This window comes from Rhodnius prolixus, unplaced genomic scaffold (genome assembly GCF_049639745.1).
Source record: "Rhodnius prolixus isolate KJV_2025 unplaced genomic scaffold, Rpr scaffold_2, whole genome shotgun sequence".
NCBI lineage: Eukaryota > Metazoa > Arthropoda > Insecta > Hemiptera > Reduviidae > Rhodnius > Rhodnius prolixus.
This window is the reverse complement of record NW_027411592.1, coordinates 22,845,291-22,872,907: the sequence shown is the minus strand read 5'-3', so window position 1 is coordinate 22,872,907 and position 27,617 is coordinate 22,845,291. Positions and strand designations below refer to the sequence as shown.

Below are 27,617 nucleotides of genomic sequence, written 5' to 3'. Positions count from 1 at the left end.
AAAAAGTTAAAAAAAAAGACCATGAAGTTTGCAAACTTTGAATTAATCTGTATTTGATTGTATTTTAAAACAAAGAGCATATAAAAGTTTTTTTTTATTGTGGCACAGGACTTGCATAGAACCGGATGTTCATTATTCTGTGGCGTAACAGGGAAGCACAATCAAGCTGTATTGAAACGAGTATTGCTGGCATACGCTAGGTGGAACAAGAGTGTAGGATATTGTCAGGTAAATAAATAGTTTTACTGTTGTTCCGATTTATAGCTTTTAAAGAAGGATCTGTTCATTACACTGCTTTTACAATAGCCCATCTGTATTCTGGCAATGGAATTTTTTTAAAAATCTATGAATCCATTCAGGCATTTGCTAGAATATATTAGTTAATGACGATTGTTTTGAAATAATCAATAGAGATATTTTTTTGTTATTGAAAGAATGAAAAAACAGTAAGAGGGATAACGGTTATTATAGTTTCTTCATCTTTAGAACGATGGTAACGCCATTTAATGGTCATACTGATGGCTGTACCGTGTATTATAATAAATTACAACTTTCCTAAAAATGTAATTTTTGGTGGAACAATAGTTTGAACAAAAATGCTAGGCGTAGTTATGAATAATTTAAAAATAGTAATTATGAAAGCAACATTAGAAACTTTTTTGACAAGATTCGTCATTATTCAGTAAAGATGCATTTCACTGGTTGATGAATTGCGTCAAAGAAGAGAAATCTCGGTGATTTGTTAATGGAATTAAGTTTTTGCGTCGAAGTTTTTACCATTTTGATGTATTGAATAAATATTATACATACACCATGATCGTGGCAGGTTTAGATGTCTGCTAAAAACTGATAATTTTAAACAAAGTGATTCGATGCTGAACAGTTTTAGATTTCATTCGTCATCACAAATTGTTTGAAAACTGTTTATGTTTTATTTATATAAAAAAATATCACTTACTTACCTATCCAGGCCTCTCTACCGTTATAAACAAATATTAACTTATTTATTTATAAAGTGCTGAAGTTAGTATCAAAGTAGTAAAAAGTTCTTTTTATTCACTCTGCTATCTTTTTAAAAAAAAGAAATCAAGATAATGAAGTAGCGATTTCATGACATACAGTGAATAGCATCATTCAAAGGAATTTCCAGTCGAGAGAAATGATTTTCCGGTCTCATGGTTACTGGTGTCGAGCACAGATAGACGTGTAAACCAGACTGACATAAGATCAGATAAAGAAGCCAGTAGCACAGGACATTATAACAAAGCTTTTGTCTTCTACAGCAACCTACTTCTCACTCTCAGCCTTTTATTAGATGTTTAAATCTGGCATTAAATGTTATTCTGTGACACGTACATAGTATAATGTGTATAGATGTACTTACTGAATGTATCTTTTTCACCTTAGCATTACTTCTATTTAAGTGCATTACTGACAGTTATTGTTTAGGTAATGTTATTCAGTCAATCCTAGTACAGTATATTAACAATAAGAACTATTGAGTTCCCACTGCCGTCAGGTGATGCCACAAACCTCGTTATAAAAGAACTCATCCAGGTTCGCTATGGAAATTCTGAAAAAAGATAAAAGGTGCTGGCAAATTCAGATAACACCTCCCTAGAGCTCCTCCTCTCCTACCTAAATGTTTTGAAAATAACTCTCCTAAGAAGAATTTAGATAGAGCATTAACCCCTTCCAATCAAAGCTATCCAGGAAGCCCCAGATCGAGCAGGATGTCAGAAGTTTAGGGGTAATCACTCCCAAAGACGCAAAGACGTCTATAGATATTCTAAAGTCAGCTCCCCAAATTAGAAAGTTCGGAGTGTCTAGGGAGAGTATAACCCCCTCCAATCCAGGTAACCATCTAAGCTCTATAGAGAAGCCTTAAGAATAAAGGGGAGCTGACACTCCTTGGAGCTTAAAGATCCCTTCTAAGAGAGAGCACATACTCTCGCACCATCTAAAAACTACACAGGCTTACTGGGAAAGCCAAATCTCTCCTACAGCAGAGAGAATATGCTACTTTCATATTTATACGTGCACGTAGGCTATGTGCCATCCATTCTTCGGCAAAATAGCATGACATCATGGATTATGGTAGGGAACGTGTTGGAAGACAGAGCGAAGAGACGTGAGATTAAGGATTTCTTCAATCCCAGTTTAAGAAAAGCTTCTCGGACATTCCAAACTTACTCTCACTGAATCTATTTATTCACATCTGAAATTCTAGAAGTAATTGCTGACGTGTTCCAAAAATATTGATTCTGCGTTCGCTCCTTCCAAGTCAAGCTTACGTTTACACGATTATTTCATAGTTATTAGTGATTAATAATTTCTGTTGCAATCATTTAAATCTTAGCCATTGAGTTGGATGTTCTCTAAAGTGCATTCTTTCCTATACCGATTCAACTTCTCCAGTGAAATATCAATTTTTAAATTTTGTCACGATAGTTTCTCTTTCTAGGTGTGAAAGATAAAAAAAATTATATAAATATAACCATATCGCAATAGTAACGGACCGTTGCGGTAAGTGTTGTTAAATTATGTGCCAAAATTCCACTGCATTGAAGAAATGTCTTAAAGCAGTTCTAAGCACAGTAAAGGAAGTTGTGTGATCTATGAAAATTTCGTCGATTATTGTGTAAAAAACTGTGAAAGTACTATTTTTACTTCAACTAAGTTTGTAAACAACAAAGTTAAAATTTAAGTAAATAGGTATCCAAAGTTCTTTACTAGTGTGAACTGAACCTAACTCTGTAATAAATGATAGAGAAGTCATTCTAAAAGAAAATCTAATTCTTGCTCATTCCTTTTAAAAATCGATAAAAAGTTTATCTCTTTAGAAAAATAATTAAGCAATCTATGGTTGTGTGTTGTACGCAGGGACTGAATATGTTGGCAGCGCTAATTCTCCAAGTAATGCAGGGCTCTCAAAGTGCTACAGTTAAGGTAAAATAATTCCATAACTTTATCCTTATATTAAGCATTTTTATGTCAAAGAAATGCTTAATTTTTTTGCTAATTAACAGTTTATATTAATGTAGAAGTAGTATTATCATTTCATTAAAAGTAGCATTCCTTTTAAAGTATCCTTCTAATTTAATGCAATTCTACGAATAAATTACATTTTTTGAAGTAGTTAAGTCCTGGCTCCATTAATTGTGAGTGTGATTTAGACATGTTAGGGTAATATTTAATTTATAATTATATATATGTATGTGAATGTGTATGTGGTGTGTGTGTGTGTGTGTGTGTGTGTTTATATACATTTTTTTAAATAACAGTTTTATAAATTAAATAAATTTTAAATATGTGTATAATAAATACATATACAGGTAAGGGATTAGCTGAGTGGTTAGTCTGTACAGGATTCCGACCTTGAGATCCCGAGATCGATTCCAGCTGCAGTACCTTAGATTTTCTCTTCCTAGGAGCTTCTTACAGCTCACTATCCGGTGATATACATTATTGTTTGTAACGAGAGAACACTGTACGAAGGCCGGACTGAAAAAAGTTCCGAGAGCCAGTAGCAAAATAAAAAACTGATAACAAATCCATTTATGTTATTGCAGGTGATGATATATCTAATTGAAGGTGTTTTACCAGAAAGTTATTTTGCAAACAATCTTCGAGGCCTTTCAGTTGACATGGCAGTCTTTCGTGATTTATTAAAATTGAAGTTACCAGATCTTTCCAGACATTTAGATCATCTTCAGCAGGATAGTAAAGAATCAGGTAACATGATTTCCTTTTTTGCTATTAATATTAATTCTTAAAGAAACTGCTGTAATAATATTAGTGTATTAGCTTATTTTTATAATATTTTTTTTTGGGGGCGTTTCAAAATTTTAGGAATTACAATTATAATGAATTTTTAGGAAACATTAGCGCCGTCAATGTTAAATTCTGCCTGCAGGATTGTTTTCTATAAATGGATTGTAAGCAACAGAATAAAATTTGTGTGTAAGGTTTTGTACGACCTTTGCTTGTTAATTTAACAGGTTTTTGTTTAAGCTTCTAGTAATCATAAAGGAATAAAACAAAAATATTTTCATAAGTTAAGTAGTCCTTGTCATTGAAATATCATTCTTGAGGACTTGATAATGCGCTACGGCTTGTTAATGGATGATTATTTAGTGCAGATAAGTTTAACAAAATAGCGCGATATTAAATCATTCCTGTAAAAAGAGGAAGTTGAATTAATAATTTGAATAAATCATTTGACTGTAATAATTCAAAGTAAAGATATTTTTTCAAATAATATTTTTGAATTTTAGTTCCGAGCTTAGCGTGCATACGCCCGACTAACTTTTAACCCAAAGAGGCGTTATGTGAATTCGCCTCTAAAATTTAAAACCCATCCACATTTCCTATTATGAGAAATCCAGTTAACAATAAATTTAGTTTATTCGTCTTAAACTGATCTCAGGAGCATTTCTAAAAACCGTAAAGTAACACGCCTTTGTTCAGGCGAACTTTATTTGACGAGGGGTTTATCTTTCTATTTCTTCTCTTTTATGTACATCCTTTATATTTCTATTATTTAGCAATCTATTTAATAAGATTTGGCATGACGAACAGTTGCCTAAGAGCTGGTACAAAGTAAAGTTGGTGTTGCTTCATAAAAAAGGGGATACTAATAATCCGGATAATTATAGAGGCATCGCTATTTTTAACTCTATCTTGAAAATTTTCACCTTTATCATTTATAAAAGGCTGACCGATTGGGTGGAATTGTCAGAATTATTACCCGAGGAGCAAATGGGATTCCGTAAAGGTCGAGGCTGCCGGGACGCCGTTTTCACACTGGCTTCCGCTATTGATATTCAGCTTAGGATAAAGAGAAGTAAGGTTTTTGCGCTTTTTATCGATTTCAAAAAAGCCTTTGATTCGGATTCTCATCCCAAATTGTGGCGGAAGTTGTATAATTTGGGTATCTGCGGCAAAACCCTCAGAATACTGATGAACCTTTATAGCAATGCTACAATGGTCATCTCGCAAGGTGCCACCTGCTCAAATGAAATTGCAATCTCCGAGGGTGTCCTTCAAGGTGAAATCTTGAGTCCCCTCTTATTTGCCTTGTTTACTTCCGGTATAGTGAACTATTTCACCAACAGGGGTGCTCAAGGTATCAGTATAGATTCTAAAAGGGAACTGAACATGATCTTGTACGCGGATGATACAGTTTTGTTATCTTCCTCAGTATCCGGTGCACAACTTAGTCTTAATATTCTATCTGATTATTGCACGGAGAACTCCCTGACTGTAAATACTTCCAAAACATTCTTACTTCCTTTTCACAAAGGTGGTCGTCTCCCCAAATATAAAAATATTGTGTATAACGGCTCCACTATCAATATCGTTAACAATCATATTTATCTCGGTGTTCCATTTTCTTCTTCAAATACCTTTAGTTCTGCCCCTAAATATTTTCTGGCTAGATTTGCCGCCGCCAACTCATCTGTGCTTACTTTACTGAGAAATGTCAAATCTGAATGCTGGGAAACGAAATGTGTGTTATATGAGTCCATGTCTGAGAGTGTACTTCTCTATCTATCCGAAATCTGGGCCCTCTTCATTATGACCAATGTGAGAAAGGCCAAGTTTCTTTTTTTAAATCAATTTTAAGACTACCCATTCAGACACCGAGTGCCTTTGTTAGAGTAGAGACTGGACGAATTCATATTCAATTAAAAATCTTAAGTAGAATGCTTAGCTGGTGGATTGTACTATTAAAAATGGATAATAATAGATTACCAAAGATGTGTTACTCTAGATTAGCTCAATTAGACAATAATAATGTAAAGTCTCCTTCCAACTGGTACACTCATCTTAAACACTATTTGACTATTATTGGTTATGAACGGTTAATTAACCAGAACATTAGTGAGATTTCAGCCTGTAAAAGTGATATGTTAATCGCATTTAAAAATCACCTGTTGAGCAAAGACGTTGAATTTGTTATAAATTCCAGATTTAATGATCACTATAGATTTGTCAGTCCTCTTGGCTCTAATGAAATGTCTTATCTTCAGATAGAGGGAAATATTGAAAAGATAAGGATTTTAGCGCAGTTGCGCATGATCTCTAAAAAACATCCTAGAATTTTAGTTCGTGATGTGAGATTACAGTTTTTTCCAAATGAATTGTGCGACTTTTGTAACTTTGGTCAAAACGATTTGTATCACTTTTTATTTATATGCCCCAAGTTGAGGACCCACAGATTAAAATTTATCAATAAGTATTTAAAATCACATGATGATTCTGCACTTGATAATTTAACAAACCTGTTAGCCACTAATTCTTCAAGCCAAATCAAAGACATATTTTTATTTTTTCTTAATGCCATTAAATTAAAAAAATAAATAAATAAAAATCATTTCCTGTTTATATATTGTAAAACTAGTATTATGAATTTTTCTGATTGTTAACTCAGTTTTTCACTATTGTCTTTACTAAATTTACTTTTTGTAATCTGTATTTTGTGACACATTGTACGTTATTATTGCCAATGTTCCAACTCCTTTGCCATGAAGATTATTCTTCAGTGCAAATAAATAAAATATTTCTATTATTAATATAAAGACAAGCAAAAGCATTTAGTTCTAAAATATATTTCAGCGAAAGAGTCTGCAGCCTCTAAAAAAAATCAAAGATCAAAATCAAGCTAAGATCAAATTGAATTTTGAACTAAATCCTTATAAAACCTATCCGTCGTATTAAGGGATTTTTTTCGGGATGAGGAAGTTAGGTTCAGTATATTTGGAAGGAATAGGTGTCAAGGAAGAAGCTTAGCAAGAACCTTAATCTTTGGATTCACATACAATTTCGAGACAACATTCCAAATTACTAAATGCACTTAGTGCATAGGCAGATCTTAGCAGAGACAACTATAGCGACTTAAGCTCTGCATGCAAATTTTGCCTCTCTTATTAGGGAATTCTCAGGAAAAGTTTTTGATTCAGACAATTTTCAGCAGATAGATAAAAAATAAGATAAAAACTAGGGTGACTAAAGAGATCATTGCTTCCAGCTGAGATTAAATAGAAAATATGAATGAAGAAGTTTAAAAAATTAACCTTTTCTTTAAAAAAGTAATCTGAATGTTTTATTTTATTTTTTATTTTTCGTTTAGGCTCAGGATTACCAAATCTATTCATTATTATACATCGTTATTTTATTATTATTACTATAAATAAATGTAACATATTTATAAAGTTTAATTTCAATTGGGATAAAATGGTATCTTATTAATTACTGTAATGTTTTTTCTGTATGCCAGAAATAAATTCCTATATCTTCTTTTAAAAACTGCTTATAATTTCTTTCTCGTTAGTATTTGAGGACATTTTGGCCTAATTTACTTTCCTCTTTTATTATTTGAATTCTTTCGTTTATATTTAAAAAATTCAATGTCTTTTATTATGTATATTTTTTTTATAACAAAAAAAAATCTCACGTTTCAGTCCAACCAAGTTTGTTTCTTTTGTAATTCCTATTTTGATTTTGTGATTAACTTATATCTTTATTTCCATATTAAATGTTATTTTTATTTTATCTTATATTACTTTTACAGTTTTATTGTTTTGAAGAATGCGTGCTTTGCTTTTATTTATTGTATTTATTTTATGTTTAAGTCTAGGCGTGAAAATAAATAAATATCTGTATTACACAATGCTTGTTAATTTCAGGAACTAGTTACGAGCCCCCTCTTTGCGATGTGTTCACGATGCAGTGGTTTCTTACCATATTCTCTAATTGTTTGCCTCAAGGAACTGTTCTTAGAGTATGGGATTTAATGTTTCTTGAAGGGGATCAAATCTTGCTTCGCACAGCACTTGCAATCTGGCAAAACCTTTCTGAGTGAGTCAGCAAATTATATAGTACATTGTTGGAAAAAGTGTGTTATGAATTTCTTAATGTGTCTTCTTTTTTTTAGGAGGATGATGTCAGTTCGCAGTGCTGATGAATTTTACAGTATTATGGCAGTACTTACGAGAGAAATGTTGGAATTTGGTCTCATGGAGTCTAACAATCTCATCAAGGTCAAGGATTGTTCAAATTTTACTCCCTACTTAATACTGAAATTATAAAGCCTGCATAAAAAATTGTAAATAATAAATTACATGACTGTTTATGTGTGCTTGACATTTTTCATTTAATTTTAAAAAATTTCATTTCATTGCTTCTTCAAAATTATTGTTGATATAAACATCCGAAGATTAGAATGTCTTTTTTTTGTTTGTTTTTAAATCCATGCTTTTATAATTTGTACCTATTTTGAAAAGAAAAGTATACTTAGCGTCATGTTTAAATATATTGATTTAAGGGTATATTAAATATATAGATTTACCTTATTGAAATCTATCACTGAGTTATTATTATTTTTACATTATTATGGATATTCATTTATTTATATAAGTAGATTGAATGATATTTATTATTAAATATTTCTTATTCTCGTTCAGATGCATCTTTAAAGTAAACTCACGATTTTAAATGTTTTCTATATTGCTAATGTGCCAGTGGATTGTGTGGAAGATTCATTAGTGAAATAAAAATATCCTGCTCATACACAAATAAAATTACTAAAAGAAATTATTATCATTTTTTTTTTTGAGAAAAATCGTTAGTTTTACAATGTTTAATACAGTCATTCAAGAGACCATATTTCGATAAATTGGATTTTTATAACTTGGAATGTAGGCTAATCAATAATTGAACTTGAAAAAGTAATAATTCTAGAAATTATTGAGCATAAAATTAATTACAGTTTGTTTACTTATTTACTAAACCTTTATAAAAAGTGATAAACTTGAAAAATGTTTGAAATAGAATAAAAAATTAAAGGATATTTTTATTTTCATTTATTATGAGTTTTTATTTTCGGTTTTTTAATTGTTCGGTTGTAATGAATGCATTCTTAAGGAATAAATGTTTACTTAATTATAAGATATTATAAATGATAGTCTGAAGGAATTATACATATAATTTCTCTTTCTTACAGGCTATAGACAACATGAACATACCTGAAGTAGCCGATCTTAGGGAAAAGTATGTATACAATATCAGCCCTTGGACTGTATCCACTGTGGCCAGGCGAGGTCTTAAACTTTTTTATCCAGATCCATATGAACAAGATCAGGGAACGAGTAAGTATTTTTCTATCGAAGGATCTTAAAAATTTCTTAAAGCTGCTAAATTCCATCCTGCCAATAGTTAACCCGCAGTCACACCCAGGTAAGCTTAGGCCTGCGCTGTAGTCGTAGATTAAAAAGGGGAGTAGCTGTAAGCAAATTCCATTGCGACTTAAAAGTTCTGTTGTGGCTCCCTAATGTAGCATAAATGTTGCGCATAAATGTAGGCGTCTGAAAACTATTAAACGTAAATGTGAAAGTGAGTCTGAGATGAGCTTGAGTTTAAGGCCTGTAGGTTCGAAACATCAGCATTCGAAACAGTTGCAAATATCAACAACTATCCCTGCAGGCACTACTTACTATGTTTGTTGCGTGAGTGTTAGAAATGTCAGTGCACTCGTTGTTAAACTGGGATTTCTGTTGAAACACCAAGAAAAAGATCCCCGAAGAATTGGCCTACCTACTTCATCCTACTAGCTTCGGTAAGTATTTTCTTCCCTTATTTCTAGAAAAGGGATAAGTCTCACCAAACCGTAAAAGCCAGAGCTTAGATACGTCACGTAAATACCTGTACTGTTGAATGTTAATTTTAAAAGAGTAATAAATTCACAAAAAAATTGTAACAAAACAATAGATAATTTTCGGAAAATTATTTTATAATGTAGCATTTCTAATTGAAGATATTTCAGGTTATGAATCATCTGATTCGGTGAATGAGCCGAGGATGACACCCTTTTCGAACCATCCAGATAGGGAAAAAATTGCCTTGGATATAACAGCTTTGAAAAGACAGTACTGCAAACTTAGAGAGAGACAGCGACAGGCGCACATTATTTTGTCTGGTAAGAGAATGTATTTGACTGGCGTTTTGAGTCCACCATTACCTAGAATTACAGAATGGTGCAGGGTTCTACGTGACGAAATATATTGCTTATCAGAGTTATGCTTTTAGTCAAGCATTGTTTATTATTCGTCCTAGTGTTTACTTCCATGACAGCAGTGTTCTTTAAAACTTATAAATTTCTCAATTAATTATCTTAATAATTAGACCGTAAGTAAATTTAGAAATCAACAATTAATACTGAGACTTATTGTTGATTTTGACTTGATGAATACTCCAGTCAGTGGAATGGATGCACACGTGTCGCTGAAGTTATTTGTTTTAGTTAACAGCATAAATTTGATGCTATTAAGCATGAGAGCTTTTCGTTTCGTAAATTTCTAACACTTTTAATCAAAGTTCTTGTAAGTCTAATTTATATTTCTTGTAGCTTGTCGTGGTGAGAGTTTGGGAAGCACGTCCTCTCCAGCATTAAATCATCTTCTTCTGGGTAAAAGAGCACTTCTTTCGGTAAAAGGCAGAAGAATTGAAGGCACTGTTCCTCCTGAAGTTGCACAACAGAAGAGTGCAGCTCAAACTCGTACAGGACAGACTTTGCATTGGAGGGATGCTGAAAAGAAATGGAAATGGTCTGATAGAAGTATGATACTAAAATAAATTTTAATTAAATTTTTCTAACGTTTTAAACGTATTAGCACTACAATAATATCGTTTTTTACAGGTAGTCGCCCTTCAAGGTCACCTTCTCCTTATTCGAGTTCAACCTCATCATCCTCGACTGAATTGTGTGACGATTCGAGCGATTCAGAAGAAGCGTCAGCTAGTCCACTTCCTCGTGAAGACCGGGAAGGAATAGGATTAGATAGTCATCCTGAAAGTGACTCACATGTATCTAAAGTCGTCAAAGAGACAAACACAGAACGTGTGAACTCCCCTGAACCTGCGTCACCCCAACCATCCAGTGAAGGGTTAATTCCAGAATCGCCTTCAGAGGAAAGTTTGACAACAGAAATACCACGAATTTCGCCTCTTTCAAGTTCCCCACTGCCGTCCCTTTCAAAAAGTACTGTTAGTCCTAGTAAGTCGCATACACGGCGAGATTCAGAAATCGCTCTTCTTCAAATCTTGCAAGAAAATTCGCAAATTCTACAAAGGATCCAATCACATTCATTTTCTTCATCGGCCACCACTACTGCTGTTACCGTTGCAACCGTCTCGCAGGCCTCCTTCGAGGAGCCAGACGATATTAAAGAAATTCGAAGAAAATATGAGAAGATTAGCGCACAGAACTCTCAGGAAACTCGTTAGCTAAATAAAATTGTAAATATATTATTTTATTAAAGACAATAATGTAAATTGAAGGAACGCTGAACCTGTGAACTCTTAAGGAAAGTTTGTCAATTCCGAAGAGTTTTCGATTGTGTATATATAAAATATATTTTGGAATTCCGCTAGTTTTTTTTTTTTCTTAATTGTTTTCAGACGGATTCAACTTTTTAATTATTATTATTATTTTAAACCTACTTACATCTGAAATGAAAGCACGGATCCTGTTTCAGGATTGTTCTTTCATTACAGAACACTGTGACCATCACCGGATGGTGAACAATAAAGGGCTTCTAAGAAGAGAAAATGTCTATTTGATTTATTGATTTATTTTATTTTTTAATATTTTGTTTTGTTAGACAACCTAGAAAATCTATAGATAGTTTTTTCTTCTAAAAGAACTATTACTAAGGTAATTCAGTGATTGAAGTTGATGTTTTTTTCAACATAAAATACCTAAATGTATTTTATTTTATATTATTTTTGTACAAAGCAAAAATTGCTTTTAATGGCATCAACGGAATTCTTTTCAACTTGGTTTAGGTCTCTACGTTTTTTTAATCTGGCATTACAAATTACTAACGAAATCTTAATTTAGCAAAATGGTAAGAATGCATCTTTAATATATTTTGTTGTTGTTGATTGAGTCCGTTGAAGTGTTCATTACAACTGTTTAATGAACAACATAGAATAAACTTTTGATAAATAAAACCACCGTCGTTGTTAGGGAATGACCACAATGAAATAACCCGTTATTAAACATAGTTATTGTAATTTTTCTCCCAAACCTGAAACTTTGATGGTGTTTTTGTGGGCACTTATTTATAGCCTCCGCAGTTGTTCCTCGTGACAAACGTAAATTAAGTAAATTAATAGAAAAGATAGCTTTATTCTACATTTTTTACAAGTTGGAGAGCCTAGAAAAGTAGATAGAACTTTAGTCCAGAAAAACTGGAAAGGGAGAAACATAGTAATGTAGAACTAAAAGAAGTCGTTTCCGGAGTTTCAAAGGAGACTGAACCTTTACGGCGATGAAAAAGGACCTGCTGAATCATTTATCTTTTTTTGGCCATGACCACCAGTAAAGTGAAGTTTTCTCTCTACATTCTGCGAAGGATTACAGCGTACAGTGAAATATAACGGCAGAGTACCAGTTAAATGAGTAACAGGTATGAGTAATCAGAAAAGTTGTGTTCGATTACTCATTACTCCAAAAAAGGCTAACAAATTTTCTATGGATATAAAGTTAAAAAAAAAAAAACTTTTGGTACAATTTTTCTTCCCTGTAAGCCTCACAAAAATTTTAGCTTATCCCCAAGCTTAGAAGCTGGCATAGCTCATGTTTGATATTTTTTTAAAAAAAGTCTTCATGATCTTAATTTACATATAATAGTCAGAACAGGGAAGGGATTAGCTATGCGGTTATCGTATTGGATTCCCAGGCGGAGTTGTTTAAATCAAGCTGCTGACCCTTAAGAATTTCTCTTTCTAGGAGCTTCTTAGTTCATTTTCCGGTGATGGACATCATAAAAAAAGTCCAAAAATATAACATCAAAGCTTCCGAAAAATAGCTTAAAAAAAGGGATTAAATGAACAAAAGCACATAATAAACTCTGCAATTTAAAAGTGTTTTTCATCTGACCAAACACTCAACTGAAAATTTGATGTGAGACTTTTTCTTACTATTATTCTCAAGGTTTTAACTTAGCACTGTTCTTCAAACTCTTGTAATTCGCTCAAACATTAAAGTACATATGTAAATTGGCACATATCTCTAAAATGTAGCCACTTTCGTGAGAGTGAATAAAGAGGTTTTTCCGAAAGAGGAATTTTCTTAAGACTCGACTTCAACTGCACATTTTACCCCACGCCATTAAGAGTTCACAAAAAAAAAAGAAGATCGTACCTTTCAGAGAGCACCTATCAATCCTTTCTCTCAGAAATACTAGTTATTACATATTATATTCTCACAAACTTTGTACATACCCTCATACTAAAAGTGGACGCTAAAGTATTTTTACTGAGGGGTCTCCAAAACATGTTTGCTGATAAAAATTCAAAGAAAATTGTCACACCTTGTTATAGCTTTTAATAGTATAAAAAAAATGGAAACAATAAAAAAATATTTCACAATTAAACTAATCACTACTGCTGTTTTAAAAAGGGAATTTTCGTCATAGTAGTGGCTACACTGTTTCATTGGCAGCTACTTTATCAAAACCTCCTTCTCTTTTTAGTTGGTTCTGTTTTTGTTGGTGTTTATGTTAGTTCTCAAGAATAAAAAGTTTTGTTATTGTTTTTCTCTACTTTATTTTAATTTTGTATAGAATTATAGAATCTTATATTTCATTTAAATTCGTTTAATAAAAGACATAGAGGAACAACATCATTTTCAGATGCAAAAGTTGATTTGAGAATGGATACTACGTTTTGGGAAGAATCACAATTAAGTGCTCCTGTTAAATTTGAAAAGTAAGAGCTGTAGTTTTAATTTATATGTTATGAGTTTTGGTATAAGATTCTGCAAAAACATATCTTTTGAACCCAAAATCATGTCAGGGTACACATGTCACGTTTTTGTAAACGTGATTTTGAAGTTACAGCGATTCGTAAAGAATTAGATTCGATAAAAGTCTTATGAACCTTTATGTTACAGTCACATAGGTTATTCTGCAACACCTAACAGTGAAGATGAGGAGTATGCGTTTCATGGAAAGAAAAAAATGTCAAGGGTTAGTGTATATTTTTTTTTCTTGATGTTTATTGTTATAATAATTGATTTTTAAGTAGAAGTAAGCATCAGATTCGTTTACGAAAATAAAGTTCATATGGGCCCACATTTAATTTGTGTGAAGGATTGCTCATAAACTTAGTGATGTAAGTTAAATGAGAGGCTTAATTTTCTAAAAGCCTCCTTCAATCACTGGTAAATATTTATTCTTTTTTATGACTAATTTGCCTTTGTATTTACGATCTGTATAAAGAACACATACAATGAATATTGCTTATGAGAAAAACTTTGATTAACATACATAAGAAGCTCATGAAGTTTACAAACTAACAAGGTCCAATAATATTCGTGGCAAACTAAACATTTTTGCCTTATTTTTTAAAAAAATAATCTTTCATTTTTAAATTCTATTATTTATTTATCAGAGAAAAGCCTATTTTATACAAATTCATGCAATTAATCTACTATGTGGATTCTGTTTGCAGTTTTATCATCAGCCATTAATATTGGATTTAATTTATCAATTTTAAAAGACAATATCTTATTTGGCCAAAATATGTTCTTCATTAGTTATATAATTTGGATGTTATCATACAATTGATGAGGACTGTATTCTGCAGCAACGTGACCTAGAACACGTGCATCTTCCCCTCTCGCTGTACCATAGGTCTCGTGCACGCTCGTAATCGTGACGTATGATTCCCCTTCTACAAAAAAATATAGTTTTGAAGGACTCCATCTTATGGTGCTACTATTTTACCAGATAAAATAATTATCTTTTTTTTTTTTTTATTGCGAGATCTCTGTACTACCATTTGGGGGACTGTAGTTTTGAGAATTCGTTTAAATCTCATGATTAAGGCGAAGTACATATAAGTATTTGCCATTTTTCGTTAATGACCACAGGTTTTTAAGTTAATTTTCCTCAATTGTCATCAACGTTTAATAAGTAAAGTAATTAAAATTAATTAGATATGATTTAGTTTCAAAGGGTTTAGTCAGTTTCAAATTAGTAAAACATTCAAAAACAAAACTATCCTACACAAATTACACTCGAAATATATTTTAGATTGGATATCACAATAGTATTATCGAAAGTTGAGTAAAATTCATATTGACTTGGCATGAACGAGCATAAAAATTAAAAAAATAAATAAAAACCTTCTTTCTCTTCACCCTTATATTTAAAATCAAATTTATTTTGTCCTATACTGATTACAAAACAATCTGATGAAGTATTTGCTTTATGCCATTTTAGTCGAGTTATTTTGTTCTATTTAAAAAAGTTGTAAGTGGTATAAGTGATTCCCAATAATGAAGTTTTCTTAAGAACATGTGTAATGAATTTAATAAAAACTCTTAAGTCTCTTTACTTGGTATTAATAGAAATGACGTCTCTCTTAATTAGGAATACACATTGGTAACGTAGCAAAAGAAAACTTATTTCAGATAAAACCGAAATAATTTTCATCATTTGCATTTTAGAATGTCATAGTGGAAATCCAATTTTGTATAAAATGCTAAGTCTTGAACTTAAAAAGTACATTATTTAAACAAAAGTTTTTCTTAATTTCTTCTTCAAGTCCAAGGATGTAAGAAAGCTAAATCTTCTAAAGAAGATGAAAAAAAAAATTGTTTTATTCTCTCAAATAATATTTTCTTAGAATGTAAATTTTCTTCTCTTGTTCGTCAGCCTCCATTTTTTCGCTTAGATTGGAACAAGTCAGATGCCACAACAGCATTTGCGACGGGGAGAATGATGGAGACAGCCTCTGTTGTTATAGAACTGCTGTTTGCTTTATTTTGCTGAAAAGTGGGAGAGAAACAAAACAATGTGCTTGTCTACATTTTTTGAAGTATATTGTTTGAAAATGCAAAAGGTTATTTCTAATTTGTTTGATGAAATTAAAAAAAAATTATATTAACTTTATTCAAATAATCGTCTGCTACAAAGATATTTGCTATGAATAAATAGATGCTGCGAATGTAAAAGAGGTCAGCCAATGTGTGCACCTCTAAAACGTGATCATTTAGAGGACACCTGCAACTCACGTGGGACTTACACGTGGTGTATCTCAATCTCTACTCTCCCTACCATGTTGATGGCAAAACTTACCACCAGTTAGCTTACAGTATAGCCTCGGGCATTCTGCTGAAACTTTCTACAGGTTCTGAAGGTCGTTATAAAGAGAAATTATAAATTCACTATGGTGAAGCCAGGGTTTGGTAGAACCGGACCTTTGCTAGGTGGTGAACCGCCGAATGATGTCGGAAAACCTAGGGAGGTGTGCATTATTTTATTATTTTTTCTTTAGAGAATACTGAAGATGGAAACATTCCCTGAACGGTATGAATAAGTGCAAGATATTAATTGCATTTATAATTACTATATGTGCTTCCATTCATATTACTTCATGCAGACTTATTTTTTATTTTTCCTAGATAATTGCACGAGATCTCGTTTCTTTTTTTTGTCTTTTTTATCGCCGAATAAAATTTTAATTTCAATTTATAATTGTAAATAATATAGTAAATAATGTTTTGTTTTTATAGTTCATTCTTAGTTTGAAATCAATACATTTTCTTAGGTGCCTTTAAATTTTCACAAAATTAATTATTTGATAAAATTTTAAACGTGTTATATTAATTTTACTTAGTGACTTTAGATACGGTAATAAAATCTTTTTTTTTTTAACCGAATAATTTATATTTTAAATAATTTTACTCATTATTGTGAGCAGGATCCTCTATCTCATCGTATTATCGAGAAAAGAAGAAGGGATCGGATGAATTCATGTTTGGCTGATCTTTCTCGTTTGATTCCTCATGAGTATATGAAGAAAGGTAGAGGACGAGTGGAAAAAACAGAAATAATAGAGATGGCGATCAGAAGGATTAAACACCTAATGGGACATGCTCCATGTGAAGGCAAGTTCTTTTATATTTATTAAAATTAATGCTTTTAAATTTATTAAGCGTAATTAGGTTGCCTTTTTTCTTGATAAGATCTCTTGCTAGGATGGTGTGGGGTAGTGTTGATAACACTTAGTTTTTTTTTTTTTTTTTTTTTTTTTTTTTTTTTTTTTTTTTTTGGCGCATCAACAGCTGAGGTTATTAGCGCCCGGAGCTTTTTCCAGTGCACTGCCGGCCTCCGGGCAGTGTTCTCTCGTTACAGACAACACTGTCCATCACCGGACAGTGAGCTGTAAGAAGCTCCTAGGAAGAGAAAATCTAAGGGTCAGCTGCTGGATTCGAACCCGGGACCTCCGCGTGGGAGTCCAGTATGCTAACCTCATAGCTAATCCCTTCCCTATTGGAAATATTAAATAATTCAGTTCTAATATTTAAAAAAAGTATTCTTAATGGATTTTTTAACGCATTTTCGGAACTCAAAATAATACTATGAAGTATTATTTTTATTTGTAAAATGGTTTGATAAGTGTGCTCTTAAGCTTATTCTCTAGTGAGACCTGTATTGTCGTTACTAAATTCCCATACATTACAGTCAAATCTATGAAAGTTGTGGAGGTAGCTCCAGTGAATATCAGGTGTCTTTCTGGTGATTTGTAGGAAAGAATCTCATCTCTATTTTTCTTTAAACTGATTTTTTTGAAAGCTGTTGTACAATGGTCTTAAACGAAAGTTTAACTGGAACTAACATAAAAAAGAAGAAAATTTCTCAATTTTGTGTAATATTGTAAATTTAGCTGAAGTCACATTGTAAATTGAAAGTGTTGAGACTATGTGCACTGGACAGGGCAACCATGCTGAGAATTTATTAAACTCTTATTCGCCCGGTCCTGGTATATGCCTCCGAAACCTGCACAAAAACAGATGAACAAGGCGTATTAATATTCGAAAGAAAAGTACTGTGTAAGATCTTCGGTCTAATATGTGGAAACACGACTTGGCGTCGCAGAACAAACATGGAGCTGTATGCTCTGATGAAAGAGCCGAATATTGCAGAGTTGATTAAACTAATCCGGACATGTCGCAAGAATGGTCTAGGAAAAGATTCCGTATAAGCTTCTACAGGAAGTCCCTGACTGCAAAAGGAGAGTTGGGCGACCGAAACTGAGATGGTTTGACAGTGTGACGCAGGATGCAGCTGTTGTGCACTAAAAAACTGGATGACGGCTGCATGTAGGCGGAGTAAGATCGAGGAGGCCAGGATCCAACTAACTAGGTTGTAGTGCTACTAAGAGAGAGACTATGTGCTGATAAGATTCCAAAAATAAGGTAGTTTAATGATTTATAAAGATTAAGTAGAGGAATTTAAAACTTAAAAAGCATTCAAGTTCAGAAATGAAATTAATTTTGTGTTCGTCAGAAGCAAATTTCTCGCTATTTACTACGCTTCATCCGCTTCATTGTTGCTGAGTTCATTGATGCTCAGTTAAGTGTTTAGTGAATGTTGGTCATTAGCACCCTTTAGTGAATGTTATTTGATGTTACTGTAGAAACAGTTATCATGGTCTCCTGTTGGCTGATTCATTAAAAATCTGCATTCTAGTGTACTGTACGGATATGTAATCCTGATTTTCTTATTAAGAGTTCCAATAGTAATATTTAGATCAATTTTGGCACTTGCTCAGTACCAGGTGTAATTCGTTTGTAAGTCATTAAACAGGAAGCAGGAAAGAGAGTTTAAGCTGATGGCTTATCGATAATGAAATCGAGATAATATTTGATGTTCATAAATTGGGAATCGTTTATCAAGAAAATCAAACGAATATCAACCAACATTTATTAATATTTCTCTTTTTATTCTTCAAATGTTTTATTTGAACCTGAATTGTTCTATTGAAATAAAGTAAGTCCAGTAGCATCATGTAGCAAACAGCGTTTTGTCAAGATTAAAGGGAAGCTTACTTTAAAAGTGACTTGCACAATTTATTATTGTGGCCATGTTGCATTTGTGTTTTCATTCTTATTTTGTTTGAGATAATATTTATTAAACATTCGTAAAACGAATCCAATTAACAAAAATAGTTATTTGAAGTTATATTATAACTTTTCTGTTTTTTGAATTAAAATAAGTTGGTTTTACTTAATATAGAGTCTGAGTGTCATAAAGATGAAGAAAGGAAAATTCCAGAACCAATGCAGAGTTCGCCAGAAGCTCCTCAGCCACCTCTTTTAGAACATCTGGCCACTTCATATAGGCTTGGGTTTGCCGAATGTCTCAATGAAACTGTACACTTTCTCGTTCAGGTAATAATGTTACAGTCTAGTTGTACTGATCTAGTTTTTTTTTTTAGATACAAAACTGTATTTTTGTTCAGTGTTTTCAGCTTACTTTGTGGGAAGCATTTGCCACGGCCGGCTAGAGTATTGAGGTCTTTTGTTAAGGTTATTTTGTTTATTTGACTCAGTCTAATTGAGCCACCCTAAATTTGCTTAATAATTCTGTTGAAAATACTTGTTAATAAAATTAGAAAATTTAACTGCTATTATTGTACGAAGAGTAATTCAGAGTTTACACACATTTAATAATAATAATAATATCCAAAGCGTTCTATTAGGGTGGACGATTAATTGACATTGATCAGTGGCGTGCATCAGTTTGAAACGTAGTAACTTCAGTGTAGGGGTTTGGGATAAATATTTGAATGAATGTATAAGAGAGGAAACTTTAGCTGTAAGTAAAATACTGAATTACAACATTAATTGAATACAATTCAAAACCACATTTGTTACCAATTACCCAAAGGAGGACTAAAGTTATATGATATTGCAAATTATGAAAGTGATATCGGATTGTGAGCAAGTGCAAGTTGTGGCGAGGTATCGTATTAGCTGTTCTCTCTTTGGTGCTCAAATTGTGTGTGAATGTGTAAGGTGGATGTCCATCGTAACACTAATTGAAAAATAGCGAAAAATTGGAAAAATATGTTATTAGGGAGGCGACATAAGGTTTCGGTCAGTATCGTATCTCTTTACTGAATAGATTTTTATTTTTTTGTTTCTTTTGGAAAGGCTTCTACGATTTTGCTAGGTATGGATATTGCAGACCAGTAGTACTTATATCTTTATTTGAAACATTTGATCAAGAGCCCACAGAGCAAGGTTTCGGTATCTCTTTACTTGTTGAACTATTAGAGAATAAATAGTAATAATGATACTATTTGCAATAGCTCATAAAAAAATTAATTTATTTTATCATAACAAATGTTTTTAATTTGATTTTGAACTTTTGATGTTTTGAAACTTCCAAGATCGATCGGTAGGATATTCGTTAAGTCTTTTGTATGATTTGGCTTACTGAGTGAAGAAAATTTTCGAGTTTAATCTATTTATGTGATCTATTGAATGAAATCTTTAGATTGCCTAAGTTTTGATCTCAGTCATAGTGTCAGTTTGTTGTCTTTCATCTATTGGGTATTCCACCGTGCTCTTACTTTTCACTCCTCACTTATGAATCTTTGGAGGCAAGTATTGTTGGGTTTTCTTGCCTCTGAGTGGTTTTGATGATTAAATAAACAGATGTCTTTTTGAATAGTCTTAGTCAAAAAATGTTCAGCGTCGCCCACGTCCACTTTCGTTTTTAGAGGAGTTTGTAGTTCCATTCCATTGTTGATTGCACTTCTGATATTGTCGCTGTCAATTATTCCTTTTATTAGGGAGTAATTCTAGAGGGAAGGGATTAGTTATGTGGTTAACTTATTGGATTTCCATGGGGATATTCTGGGTTCGAATCCAGCTGCTGGCCCTTAGATTTGCTCTTCCTAGGAAGCTTTTACAGCTTACTGTCAGATGATGGACAGTGTTGTCTGTAACAAAAGAACACTGTCCGGAAGACGGCAGTGCACTGAAAAAAGCTTCGGGAGACAATAACCTCAGATGTTGACGCACCTTAAATAATATAAAAAAAATAAAGTAAACATTAATTAGGGAATAATTTTAGGTTTATAATGAGGCTAAGAGTTAAGGTAAGAATCACAGGATGGTGATCTTTGAAAATATCTTGTGAAATAGAAATATCTGTACGAGTGGAGTGTAATGGGTTCAGATGACTTGAAGAGGAGGTTTATGATGCGGGAATTAGTTAGAGATTTGATAGATAGATAAAGAGTTGATATTCGGAAAATAAATATATATATTTTAACAATAATTTAGAATGATTTAAATTGTAACTAGAATGCACAACTATAACGACGTTGAATACATATATGTTTAAACACTTAGATAGGGACGCGCTCGCGGTGTAACTCGCTGGTAGAATCATGAGGTTACGGTGGTAAAAATCTGAAGAATAATCATCGACTGATGCCCCACTTCCTGTAGAGAGACCATATATAGCCCTCACCACACATTTTCAAGTCTTGTAATTACGGGTCACACTCAAACATCTCTTGCCGTGTGTTGACCCTAGTCTTGAATAGGCTGGTGAAAGGTGTTGGATGTTGTCAAAGGGCTGTAGCCAGGTAGTCACTGTATACTGACCGTATAATGACCCTTTTGAAAGCGGTGTGTCTTTGGCGGGCGGTCCCTTTTTGCCCGTGCACTGACCGCGGCACTAGCGTCTGACTGGCACCACTAGTTATAATTTTTATAATTAAAAATTATATTTTTTTCTTCTGTTATCACATCACAGAGCACAGGCGGCGAGAGGTTGTTTATAAAATCAAGTGACATCGAGGGAATGGGACCTCTCTGTCTGCAGATGCCGCCGTCCAGGCATCAGTCCAGCTTCTCTTTGTGTGGGATTCGTAGTGAGTGGTGTTTCATGAGACTGGGTTACTAGCCCCGCGCTGAACCCCCTAACAAGGAGAACCAGGTCATTTGATTTCTAGAGATTCCCTCTCCTAGGCCAGCCGGTTTCACCGCGCTTTACATAGCCTGGCCTACCCGCGGTTATATTTTGGAGTTATCCTTCTCATAGAAAGATAGCCTTCACCACGGCTATGAGATCTGCCCTCCCAGGATGCCCTCCCCCACAGTTTAACGTCTTGCCCAGGACCATTCGTCCATTGAGCTTGTATAAATGGTGGTTACCCTACTTCTCCTTCTAATAATATGAAACGAGCTCCTTCTTGTACAATAGCTGAATAAGTGTAGTATTCGAAAGGAACCTAGTGGAAATTAAATACTTTACACTAAATTGATGAATCGATCTCTGATAATGGATGAAATTCCGATCAGAATCATTGAAAACGTGCATGCTACGACCGATAAAATCAACAAGAATACTCAGCACTTCAGATGTTCAATAATTAGGAAGCTATTTTTTTAAAATTAATTTAAGGCGCGTTAACATCTAAGGTCATCGGCGCTCGGATGCTTTTTCAATGAATAGCCGGACTGTGGAGAGTGATATCCTATCTATATCTGACAATAATCGTAATGTCTACTAGAAAGAAAAAGTCTAAGGGCATCTAGCTGGACTCGAACCGGGACTTTCCTTAGCCTTAGCTTATCTCTTCCCTAGTAAAATACTTTTCGGGTATATATTGGTAAGGTAGCTAATTGTTTTATATTGGTTCTGTTTAAGTAGTTGCACCTTTTTATCGGTTTTCAACATTCAATATCATTTAACTGCTATTTTCAATTTAAAGTCTTAATGCAGTTTAAATTTTGAGTAGTTGTACAAATGGGGTGAGTGTTTAATTAATTTACAATGTCATTGGCCTATAATTTCGAAATACATAGTTTTTTTCGTTGTTATTACCGAGCATGTACCATAATTATTGTGCCTTTATCTTTTCAAGGCTGAAAATTAAATTGTTAATTTGACGTTAAAATTCATTATTTATTTAACTTAGCAAATTATTCTTACTAATGAAAATTAATTTCAGGTGGAAGGAATGATGGCTAGCGATCCTTTTTGTACACAGTTAAGATCCCATCTAACTAGGCACTGCGATCATATTCTTCAAAGTAAGTTTTTTTTTTAGTGTTCATTGTTTGTTGCATTCATTATATTTAATTTTGGATTCTGATCTTGAATAATAGTTTTTATCTAATTTCCAAGCGTTATGAAACGGATTTGAGCCCAAGAGGCAGTATTTAAATAATAATTTATTAGATTTTTTAGCTTCTCACTTTTTGGGCTTTTATAGTTGATTAGTTTATCATCCATTGATTTTCAAATTTACCTAACCAAGCCTTAATTAACCTTTCATTAGATTTTCAATTTGTTAAATAACTACGAACAAATTCCAGATCAATGGTTAGTGCCTAACTTATTTTAATGCATAAAAAAGGAATGCAACTAAGATAAAAAAAAAAAAAAAAATCACTGAAGTGTCTTAAGTGAGAAGTGCCCTCGCGTTGAAGTGTCTTAGAAGTAATTCTGCACCAAGTAAAGCAAACACTGAAGTTCATATATCCTGTAGAACAGTCAGGGCTCTGAACAGACTTAGCCAGAGTGGACTATCTCATGGTTATGTCAGATTATAGAAAAAGCAATTAGAGTGCAAAATTGTTGCATTTGTCGAATATGCAATGAAATAAAGAATTTATCGGAAAGTAGACAAGGAGATTAAAGTAAAGCAACTGCAGTATTAAAAAAATTCAGGTTCAATTGTTTTTGTTGAGAGTTATTAGTCTAACAGGGTGGTTCTCTATCTCCAGATTTACTCAACTGTTTGCAGGAAAAATGTTTCGAAAAATAATTATATGTAGATAATAAACTGGGTTAATAAAGGAATAACAATAAATAGCTTAAATTTTAATAATGTTCGGTTTGCTACAGCTGTTGCTTTAACAGTGGATTATTTAAAGTACTTGGCCTAATGATAGGTGATTTGTACTGGGTGAACATACGATAATAAAACTGTACTTCTTTTCTATGCTAAACAAGAATGCATATTCTTGCAAGGAAAGAAACTAAAGTGGATAAACGAACCCTAATAATCAGTTTCATTCAGGCAAAATCTTCATGAGGATTAACAAAAGAGATTCTTTGACTGGAACAAGTAGTGGTCAATAAAGTTTATCTTTAAAAGCATGGTTGGTGACGCAGTGTCTCATAGTTGCGGTTTTTAAAAGATATATGCTTGTCCTAAAAGCGTCGAAAAAATCTTGACTCTATGGAGAAAAATAACATGTCTAAGAATTGCACAGATTGCCATGGAGCGCGGTATTCTCGTCTTAAAAACAAGGGAGAATCCGAAATAAAGAAATAAGGAAGTTAACTTCACTAGAAGACTAGTAATTTAAGAACCAGGAATGAAAGATCCGAATGGACTATTCAATCGAAGATGACAAAGAGGGAGCAGTTCCTTCTAACGATGATGATTAGTTGCAAACTTGGGATCTGGTTGGCCATGTCTAGACATATCTAGATAGGGACAAGACAGCATGGATTCCATGTGAAATTCCTATGTGCAGAATTGGGCTCATTATTGTATAATCAAATTTAGATAGTCATTTAGTTAAAAATGAATGCATTACTTTTATTATTTTCTTTTATTTTGTAAAGTAATTGTATATTAGGATAGGAAACTTTAATAAAATCTTTACTAATAGTCCTTCAATATTTAAATATGAATATTAATTTACTTTCACATTGTTCTGCAGGTGAGAGTTTACTTTCAAGGTTATGCATAGTTAAAGAAGAATCAACGGTTCCTTTAATGAATGAAAGTGATTCATTGCAAAACAGTACTTCTTCCAACACCACTCTATTTGATGAGAAAAATGGTATGGGAGCCCATTACCATCAAATGCAGACCTTACAGCATCAACAACAAGTAGTCAATCAAGGAGCTAACCAGTGTTGTACTGGACAAAGTACCAGTCAACAAAACTCTCACCAGCATCAGCAGGATTCCAGTTCAGAGGCTAGTACTACAACTGGACATCTGTCTACAATTAGCAATAACGTAAATATTTTGAAGATTTTCATTTCTGAAATTAAGGGAATGGAAAACAAATTTGCTTATTTTCATCGAAAATTCATGCACGGAGCTAATCTCTAATCCAATTCCCTTATTATTCGTATATTGATGTTGGTAAAATGCTTTATTATTTTAGTTTATTGTAAAATAATTTTATTATTTAAGCTAACTAAAAACCACGCCTATTGTTTTCCGCATGTATTGTACACATTTACTTTTTATGGAAATCGTCTGTTGGTTTTCTATCTAAGGATTGCTATTAACAATTCAATTGGTTTGCTTAAATTGAAATTAATTATTTGTGACTACTTAAAATAAATATTATACCACTGCCATTGTTACAGCATTCTCCAACGTCGTCGAATTCAGAGAAGATCCATCCTGGTGATTCTGACAAGGCTGCTGCTCCTACTTATAAGTTCAAAAATAGAATACAAAAAAGATTTGAAAGAGGCGTATCATCTTCTGTTGTACCGAATCGGACTGGAAGTGCAAATGCATTAGACGATAATTGTAATAGTGAAGCTAACAGAGTACCAGTTTTTGTCTTAGCACCACGTGGGAATTATTATTTACCAATGAGCTTAGACTGTGGTCAGCTTCCTGCCTCTTATCAAGATCGAGTTTTCAGTGACCAATCTGATTGTGTACTTTTTCATCCAGTCACAATATCTGTAGATTTTAGAGGAGGTATTGATACTCTAGACAGAGGTTGATCAGTCCTTTTGTCAACCAATTTCAATTTAAATATATTTATGTATAGGTTGCATTTTTTGCTGGTTAATATATATATATTTCGTTTTATTAACATTATTTTTGAGTTTTGTTTATTTGTAAACCTAATGAATTTAATTTAAAAAGTGAAGCTGTTCCTGGCTGAACGGATGAAAGCCATTGCCTAAAAAGTAAGATGTTCCTGATGTAATTTTGGGGTAAATTATTCATTTATAGTAGACATATACAATATCGTCCTTATGAATATTTATAAAAATGTTTCCGAGAAGTTAAATTTATAAATAAAGTGATAGCTTGTATGATAAGGCATTTAATTATTATTTTTTTCTTTTTGAAAGAAGGGAATTAATTATATGTATGAGAAAACAATCTGATGGAGATTATGAAAGGTTTCTCTCAAAAAATAAGCTTCTTTCTTGTAATTTGTAGAAAGATATGTTCATTGGAGAACATTGCAATTTAAAAAAAAAAGTTGAATTATGTGATATTAAAAGAATTTAAATACAAATCAAAGATTTTTTTTTTAATTTAATGAACAAATTTTTATTTCATATGATTAATATTTTGTTTAGCGATCTAAATTTTGTTTTTGAATTTGGCAAGCAGATATATTTTTTCTACTTTAATGAACAATATTTATTCAAGCAACTAGTTGAGAGAGGGTGATTATTTATTTTAAAAATTCCTGTTCTTTTTAAGGAATCTATCGAATTGAACTCATGAATTTCAGTACGCTTTTCATTCATTAAGTCAATTAATAATCTCTGTTTTAGGAAATGATATGAATTTTATTTGATGGCATTTTAAATTCTTTTACTACCTTTACTCTTGAAAAAAAAAAACAACTTTAAATTATTCTTTACATTTAATTGCCCTAATAAATAAAAATGTGGATAATTTTTTCAAAGACATTCTAAGAACTAATTTGTATTTTGGCATATTCATTGCTGTTAATGAAGTATTATAGAGAATCTCTACCGTTCTACAACATTTTTTTTTTTTATCTGAAAGAAAAATTGTGTTAATTCATACAGTTCTTAAATATATGACAATTCTTTAATTATATTTTCTGTTTTGGGAAAGTAAAGAGCTTCAGAAAAGACTGGAAAAGTTATTCATCCTGATTTCAATCGTTTTAATATATATATATATTTTAAATTTTCAAATTTCATTTGATCGTTGTAATAAATAAATGAGATATGGAATCAAACAGGGTGACTAAAAATTTGTGAAAAACATTTGTATTTCTAACTAAAACACTGAATCGGAAATATGTAATTTCTGACGCATACTTTGATTTGTAAGAAAAGATTGCAATCTCAGAATTACTAGAATTATTTATTAGTTGGATAAACCAGTAAATAATATGAAATAATAACAGAGAATTCATTCTTTCTTTTTAAGGATGTCGAGAGTGTGCACCCTTTCGTTGCTCATAAGGAAAAAGATAATTTGATGAAAGATAATTGAATTTCAAGGGAAAAGCGCTTCTTTGAATCGAGGCGAAATGGTTATCTTGAAAATTGTAGGTCCATAAAACTTAATAATTGTTGGCCATTAATTAAGAAGATTAAAAAAAATAAGACTGAAAAAATATAATCAATGTACAGAACGATAATGATTATGTTATCTGTCTTTTATGCCAGCCTAAGCGCAAAAGGCCTTTTATAAAAAAGAAAGTATTAAGAATATATATTTTGAAAAATATAAAATAAATATAATTGACTGTATTTTATTTCATGTTAACTTTGTTATTTTGTATGTTTTAATATAAATATATATTGTATATGTTGAACTATTTTATCAATACCTTGCTTCCTCTGATTGTTAGAATAATGCAGAGCTGACAGTTTTTTTGGGAAAAACATAGTCGTATTGTTTCGTTATTAAGTTGCGGCTTAATTGACTTTTCAACTATTGATGTGTTTTTAAAACTAGCCCAAATTTAATGTGAGGAGTATTGACAACTGTTAGTTATTGTTAATTAGCTACTGGTTCCTTTT

At 32.4% G+C, this 27,617-nt stretch overlaps 2 protein-coding genes across 10 annotated transcripts in view; both read left to right on the top strand.

Moving 5' to 3' along the window:
- The window catches only part of LOC141450447 (TBC1 domain family member 30-like), a 76,798-nt gene extending 65,366 nt beyond the window's left edge, over positions 1–11,432 (top strand). For all 3 annotated transcript variants that reach the window (XM_074120906.1, XM_074120907.1, XM_074120908.1), the window contains exons 9-17: positions 109–228; positions 2,884–2,949; positions 3,573–3,735; positions 7,692–7,863; positions 7,940–8,045; positions 9,008–9,152; positions 9,827–9,979; positions 10,409–10,618; positions 10,700–11,432. In XM_074120906.1, coding sequence (XP_073977007.1) covers positions 109–228; positions 2,884–2,949; positions 3,573–3,735; positions 7,692–7,863; positions 7,940–8,045; positions 9,008–9,152; positions 9,827–9,979; positions 10,409–10,618; positions 10,700–11,286 — 1,722 coding nt within the window. In that variant the 3' untranslated portion in view covers positions 11,287–11,432. The remainder of the gene's footprint in view (positions 1–108; positions 229–2,883; positions 2,950–3,572; positions 3,736–7,691; positions 7,864–7,939; positions 8,046–9,007; positions 9,153–9,826; positions 9,980–10,408; positions 10,619–10,699) is intronic.
- A 2,086-nt stretch (positions 11,433–13,518) lies between these two features.
- Positions 13,519–27,409, top strand: LOC141449289 (uncharacterized). 7 transcript variants are annotated; one of them, XR_012455435.1, is made up of 8 exons: positions 13,519–13,776; positions 13,961–14,036; positions 16,777–16,963; positions 19,095–19,249; positions 22,834–22,915; positions 24,560–24,864; positions 25,224–26,276; positions 27,019–27,409. XR_012455435.1 is itself a non-coding variant. In XM_074118550.1 (8 exons), exons 3-8 carry the CDS (start codon positions 16,243–16,245, stop codon positions 25,593–25,595), a joined length of 1,179 nt encoding a protein of 392 aa, XP_073974651.1. In that variant the 5' UTR covers positions 13,722–13,776; positions 13,961–14,036; positions 15,748–16,242; the 3' UTR covers positions 25,596–27,409. The 7 variants fall into 7 exon arrangements, 6 of the variants coding, with proteins under 6 accessions (XP_073974647.1, XP_073974651.1, XP_073974653.1 ...); XM_074118550.1 differs by adding an exon at positions 15,748–16,320 and having other exon boundaries at positions 13,722–13,776; positions 25,224–27,409; XM_074118552.1 differs by adding an exon at positions 15,748–15,915 and having other exon boundaries at positions 13,724–13,776; positions 25,224–27,409.
- The last annotated feature ends 208 nt before the right edge of the window (positions 27,410–27,617 follow it).

Coding starts and splice junctions, on each gene's coding strand:
- LOC141449289 (XM_074118546.1), top strand. CDS start 13,721: ATGGATACTACGTTTTGGGAAGAATCACAATTAAGTGCTCCTGTTAAA. Junction 13,777..13,960: donor GCTCCTGTTAAATTTGAAAA/GTAAGAGCTGTA, acceptor TTTATGTTACAG/TCACATAGGTTATTCTGCAA. Junction 19,250..22,833: donor CTGTACACTTTCTCGTTCAG/GTAATAATGTTA, acceptor AATTAATTTCAG/GTGGAAGGAATGATGGCTAG.